Source organism: Etheostoma spectabile, chromosome 9 (genome assembly GCF_008692095.1).
Source record: "Etheostoma spectabile isolate EspeVRDwgs_2016 chromosome 9, UIUC_Espe_1.0, whole genome shotgun sequence".
Taxonomy (NCBI): Eukaryota; Metazoa; Chordata; class Actinopteri; order Perciformes; family Percidae; genus Etheostoma; species Etheostoma spectabile.
In genome coordinates this window covers 15,239,847-15,246,572 of record NC_045741.1, presented here as the reverse complement: position 1 = coordinate 15,246,572, position 6,726 = coordinate 15,239,847, and the positions used below count along the sequence as shown (strand labels likewise).

General features: G+C 37.9%; 1 protein-coding gene across 1 annotated transcript; it reads left to right on the top strand.

The window, feature by feature from the left end:
- Positions 1 to 1,950: 1,950 nt before the first annotated feature.
- Positions 1,951 to 6,518, top strand: ifi30b (IFI30 lysosomal thiol reductase b). Its single transcript, XM_032526922.1, has 7 exons — positions 1,951 to 2,165; positions 3,105 to 3,293; positions 3,370 to 3,441; positions 3,537 to 3,626; positions 4,142 to 4,294; positions 5,911 to 5,979; positions 6,293 to 6,518. The coding sequence occupies exons 1-7, from the start codon at positions 2,025 to 2,027 to the stop codon at positions 6,350 to 6,352; spliced, it is 774 nt and encodes a 257-aa protein (XP_032382813.1). The 5' UTR covers positions 1,951 to 2,024; the 3' UTR covers positions 6,353 to 6,518.
- The last annotated feature ends 208 nt before the right edge of the window (positions 6,519 to 6,726 follow it).

Genomic DNA, 6,726 nt, shown 5'->3' with positions numbered 1-6,726 from the left:
AATAGCCTAATTGCTGTGAGAAAATGTTATTGTACATGCTTATTTAATTAATTAATTGATTATGCAATAACATTCAGCTTTTTTTAATAGCTTTTGTTTAATTTAAGAGTCATATCTGAGGAAAATTGATCGTTCATAAACATTTGTTGGTAACCTGACTTCAGAACATTGTTCATGTATGCACTTTCAGATCCCCAAATAAACTTGAGAAGATGGTTGAACAAATTGTTGAGTATTATTTGATAAGCTGAGAATTTAACACTTTTTGTAAGATGTGGTAAATGATTGAACACTACAGAAGGCAACATCACAATTACCAGTCAAGTTACTATTTACATAATGAGTCTAGAGCAAAACCCTACAATGTACTGTACGACAGAAGCACATGCTGCGGATTTACAAGCATCTAGCAGGTCTACTGCACACTGATTAACTGATACACCTTCTTCCCTGCAAAAGAGGTTCCAAACTCAATTAGACTTACCTGGTTAAATAAAACATAATACAATGCAACACTGTGGTTTACACCATAATTAAACAACATAGTTAACACCCTAGATTTAAACATTTCCTGCACATAATAATGGTTTAAGACATTGAACAGCTGCTGTTCTACTCAACCATATAGCCAGCTACAAACCACTGAGCAGCAGAATGCAAGAGGTATAACCATGTAAACAACAGCGTATTAATGCAGTGTCAAAAAGATGAAAGTGTAAGATAAATTGTACTCTCACATAGAAGGATGTGCAACCAGCAGGGGTGGATCAAGTACTTGACTTCTACCACAGTATAGAAATACAAGTAAAACTCCTTCATGCATTCATTTCTTATAGTTAAATAAATGTAGAATTATTATGTCATAATGATATATTTTACATTGCTGGATTCTAATTATTGATCCATTTGTGTGGACATATCACTTTAATGTTAAAAACTATAACTTTAAGCAGCTGGTAAAGGTGGAGCTTATTTGAATTAGTCCTACCCTGGGTAATTCAGCTTATCAATTTACCTCCACTGATCAATAATGTCTTAACAATACATACAAATGTATTTGTTGAATACTTAGAATGAATCACCTGAATCTGCAAAGTGACTTACGTTGTTATAAAGGCTTAAGTGCAGTCCTTAGTGTAGTGAATAAAAGTAGACCATATTTAACTCTAAATAGTAGGCCTAAGAATAAAGAAGAAGAAATGGAAATGGGAATAGGCTACTCAAGTAAAGTCCCTTAAAATTGTAGGGTAGGCTACTTAAAACGGGTCCTTAAGTAAATTTACTAAGTTAGCCTAATTTTCACCACTAGCAACCTGTTACCTGACAAACATGCAGCATGTAGGCCTACACATAGTGTAGAATTAGCTTACACAATACAGAGTCAAGAGGGTCTTACCTTTAGAAGAGCTCCGACCTTTTCAATGGCAACTGTCAATCACCATGTTTCACTGTAGCTTCCCTCCCGCCATTTTTGTTTGGTTGAAGCAGCTGCCCTTCGTGTTCTTGTTTCGTGTCTTGTCCTGGCCAGTCGAGTTTCCTCTTGATCCACCACCAGCATGGCCGAGGAACTGCAACCCAGCAAATAGTTAGATCCCGGTCCTTGCTTTGCCAGGGTTTTTATCGAAATACTAAATAACAAATTGCAGCGTAGGCTACTGTACACAGATAACGTGTTTTGGTATGAAACCCCACATTTTTTATTTGATAAAGTGGGCGGGTGGGCTGCCTACCAATAGCCTACATGTCCGGCATTTGTAAAAAAAAAAAAACCGCTTGATAATTTAATCGTGGATAGACCTCCTGTCTCGATAGACATACATAAAAAATATTTAGCTGATTTTCTACAATTCACGCAGATAGAAGCAGGAGTTTTCAGAGGACACCTGAACGTAGCAGCAGTCAGCCACACCTGGCGTTAATCAGCTAATCGTGAGGCTTATTGGGCGGCTCATATACTCATCAGGGAGGAGGCGGAGCAACGTCAGTCATCTCCTCAGTGACTGGTCAAGCTCCTCATATCAACCATGAAGCTCTCGGGACTGTTGGCTGTGATTTTATTCGTCTGTGCTGACCGGAGAAGCTTCGGGATGTCCCACCCCAAACCGGCATGCCGTTATCCGCCGTCTCAGTGGTGTCGATCCCTGGAGATAGCAATATCCTGCAACGTAAGTAGCCTAGGATAGATTAAACACTGGAACCTATAGCCTAACTCTTTAGAATTTGGGCTCACAGCAAAATACTTAAATAATTACATATATAATATATAATAGTGAAAACAAACGCGCAATGGCCCCTGTATTGGCCTATTAATGTTATTAGACATTTGTAAAAGCAAAATAAATGCAATAAAAGCTAAATATGGGATTTTATCTTTTACTAGGCTGGATTATCTGCAAATGGGATGTAGCTAGGGCCTATTGATTAGTATGTTAAATATGATGTGTTTTTATATCATTAATATGAACACCACCATTTTAATCTGAGCATCGTTGTTCCAAACATGAAAACTTCTCTGTCTGTTTTAAATGAGAGTCATGCTTCAGAAATTGAACACCAGTGGTTCTTCATGTGACCGGCAGAGCAGCTCTGGGTCAAATCGCACTAACACTTAATTAGTTTAAAGTTGAGTTAAAAAAAAAAGAAAAAAAAGAACAGAACGTTTACTTTGAACTTTTAAGCTTTACAATCGGTGTATAACATAACGTGAATAAAATGCCTATTGGCAAGACACCAGAGGTTAGAGTGATGTCTTTAAAATGATGGTTTTAACCCCTTAATGTTAAGTACTGTTAACATTACAGTGAAGTGAGGACTCCCCCCCCCCTTGAGGAAAGTAAACTGCTCCGCTCTTCATTAATGTACAAATAAGCTATTTTTGTGTCATTAGGATTTCACAAAATCCAAACATAATTAGAGGTTTTGTTTGCTTTTCACTTCAGTCCCTTTTTATTGTCATGAAGAACATGGTAGGCTACAAAGTCACCAAGCAAAAAAATGTATGGAAATAATATAAATTATACAGGGTTCATATGCATTTGCTTACTTAACCTGTATCTATTTTATAAACTTGTGATTTTAGAATCAAAGGTTATGATCCTGTTTAGGTTCAGAAGCAGTGTATGGAGGTGAATGCTACCAGACCAAACCAGAATGTTCCTCCTGTATCTGTCACTCTGTACTATGAGAGTTTGTGTCCGGACTCCAGAGTCTTCATCACCCAGCAACTCTTCCCTACCTGGACCATGCTGCAGGACATCATGGCCGTTACTCTGGTACCGTACGGGAACGCTAAGGTACACAGATTTAAATAAATATAATTCTATATTTAATTAATTGCATGCCTACTTAAAGTTGACATTTCTCTCGTAGGAGATTCCATCAGCAAATTCTCCCTTCACATGTCAGCATGGAGAGCCTCAATGCAAAGGAAACATGATTGAGGTTTGAATGTTTTAATCACCTGCACTATTGATCTGTCACATTTCAATCAATATTACACAACATGATGACTTGAGATTGATGGATCTGATCCTCAGGCCTGTATCATCCATCTAGCGGGACACTCAGCATTTCAGATCATCTACTGCATGGAGTCTGCTACAAATGTTCTTAACGCTGTCCAGCCTGTGAGTAATAAATTAAATTTTGTTTTTTTTCTTCCTTATTTACACAAGACGCAGATGGTGAGATGGTCAAACAAGTTTAATAAAAAAAAATTTTTTTTCTTTCTTTCAAATCTCAACATTTTGTGAGTAAATGTATATCCACCCACAAATTTGTAAAACTGACCTTTCCAGTCAAATGTCTTCAGGGATTTCAGACTCCGAAATGGCACATACTAAGGAAAGCTCATTGTGGGACTGGCTCTAGGGCTGTAATTCGGCACCAATGCTGAATTTTAGGAAAGAGACTTCAGATATGGTATTAGGGGAACACAAAGGTCTATATAAAAGCACAATGTCATGGGACCTTTTTTTTTTTTTTTTTTTTTTTTTTTTTTTTTTTTTTTATATAAAAGAACAATGTTTCTTCAAAACCCAGAGTGTAACATTTTCAAACTACGAAGTCTGTCTACAGTAGCGTTAACAAGGACGAGGCTCTTGCATTAATGGACGTTTACTTTGCTGATGCTCTGTCTCAGTGTCTCCAGCTGTACGCTCCCTCTGTCTCCTGGTCGAGTGTTAACTCCTGTCTGAAGGGAGGTCTGGGACGCAAGCTGATGCACGCCAACGCTGCCATGACCAGAGCACTGAACCCCGCACACACCCACGTCCCCTGGGTTACCTTCAACGGGGTAAAACACTCTGGACTCATTAGGATAGATGGATAATAAAATGTTCTTCTGCTTTTTCTGGGCTAAAAAGACAAAATTACACATTTTAAAGCATTTGTAATGTTAAAATCAGTTAGTCACAAGTTTTATTTCAATTCCAACTCCAACATTGATAGTGAAGTAAAATGTCGAAGAAAACGGGGCATAGTATCTAAGATGCGCTTTCAGTCCATCGACGGGTGGCGCGGTTCACAAAACCCACGGTTCGGTTCGTGTCACGGTTTTCAGTTCTGTACTTTTTTAAATCTTTAACACTTCAGAAATATACTTCAGCAGTAGTATGGCTATCACCAAGCCAAACTCGATAGATTTGAGATTGAGCGTTGGTCTGGGGAGTCTGCGCCGTATTTTCTCTGCACAAAAGGAATGGACAACGGGCATAGTTTAAATGACGCTGTACACAATTGGATAGTCCTTCAACCAATCAGACCAACGATCCGGTGATGTAGAAGCAACAGTGGCATCAACGGGTTGCAGCGCTTTGGTGGCCGCTATGTTGAATGTAAACAACAAGCTGCTTGGTCGCTTGTCTGTCGTTTCTCTATAGTGTTAAACCCACCAATAGCAAGCCAGGTAGACAAGCCAGTTTGTGATTGGTTCCCAAAAAATTGAACTGAAGCCGGAGAATTAAACGTGCAGGTTTCCAGACCGAGCTGCAGGGCAAAATCAAATCGCTGACAGAGTGGGCGGGGTTTACCCAGTCTACTTTAGCATATGAGAGACATAATTATAGAGAGCGCTTAATTATCCACAATGTAGGATACAGTGTTAAAACCGTTGTACCATGTAATTATGCACAAACTGACTTTGACTTGACTGAGACAAAGCAAACCAAACAGTTTGGATGTTTTTTTTTCCTTTGTTTTTTTTCTCCATGAACTGTGCCACCCCTACCATCTTCAGAACATTGCAGTTTCTCCCCTGCACCTTGACATTACATCCACCGTTGCATAGTTACTTATTACTTAGCTGATGTGCAGCCACATTTTCTAAGCACTGTGGTATTTTCAAAATTCTACATTAATTGTGATTCAGCAGCCACTGTTGTAACACCCACAACTTTCATACAATATGGATATTATTCACCTTTTCCACATTTCTTACAACTTCACCTTACATATTTAACCAGCAATTCCGTTTAAAATCCTAAATTATTCCTTCTTTTTTTTTTAACATTAGTGGTGTTTAACTTGTCAATGAAATTCATACCAATTAAAATGATTCCCACTTTTCCAACTGTTCTCAATACTTTACTTCTTACAGATTTAAGATAATAATCCAGTTTAGCATTTTCTTTTTTTATATCGTTCCTTGACTGCAAGATGTTTTCCACAGAGGTCAAGGAAAAGTAGTTAGTATAAGACTTAGGCCGTCATATTATTTTTACTATAACTCACGTCCTTCATGATATTGAAATAATCAAATTATTACACAATAAAAGTGTCAGATTCATCATGGAAGTGTAGTTTGGGATTATACTGGACACTACTTCCAGATGTCTTTCTGTAGCAAAGAGCTGAGGAAGCTTTTCACAATTCACATGTAATGAGGATTAAAAGTTGTATAAACTGTTTCAGGAATACACAGAGAATGAGGAGGAGAAGATGACGTTGTCCCTTTTCCGCTTGGTCTGCCAACTCTACAAGGTGGGGACTTACTAGCTTCGTTTTTATTTTTTTTATTTTTATTTTTTTTCTCTCCTGTCGCTACTGTTACTATGCTTTGGGATATTTGAGGTGTCAGTGCCGGTAGAATTGCTTGTAAAGACCTTTTTTTGGGGAATATTCTCACAAGCTAAAAATTAAAAAGGAAGCCAGAGAGAATTGTCACTTAAAAGATTATAAATGGATTCTCCTTCACCATTCCTGTTTAACCTGACTAACTGTTTCAGCACTAAAATGTTTGGTAGTATGTCAGTTCTTAACCTGTCATGTTTGTGGACTCTGACTGTGTCTTCAGGGGGTGAAGCCTCCAGCCTGCACAGGAGCTCCAGTCCGACTGAACAGAAGCTTCTGCTAAACACAAACAACTTAACGTGTGAAAACTGCAAATCACAACATGCATAATGTACCAAACACCATCAGAATCATTAACATGCTTTGTTTGTAGTTGAAAACCATGTGGATCTGAGATCATACATTGGGTTTTTATTTGAAAGTGGAATAAATCTGTCTCGTGTTCCACAGCCGTAGTTCTTGATTAACATTATTTCCATTTCAGGGAACCTGTGTTTTATAGTCTATATATAAACAAAAATAGTCTGTAATCAATTTCCATGTTTCTTTTATTGGCATTTTCCACTTAAAACACCCTGAACTTCCAACAGTCTTTTGGCTTAGAATGAGAAACAATTATTTTCTTCGACAAAAACATTGGAGTGCAGATGTAGACTT

Excerpts from the sequence above, each read along its gene's own strand:
- ifi30b (XM_032526922.1), top strand. The coding sequence starts at position 2,025 with ATGAAGCTCTCGGGACTGTTGGCTGTGATTTTATTCGTCTGTGCTGAC. Across the intron at positions 4,295-5,910 it reads CCTGGGTTACCTTCAACGGG|GAATACACAGAGAATGAGGA; the intron begins GTAAAACACTCT and ends AAACTGTTTCAG. Across the intron at positions 5,980-6,292 it reads TGGTCTGCCAACTCTACAAG|GGGGTGAAGCCTCCAGCCTG; the intron begins GTGGGGACTTAC and ends CTGTGTCTTCAG.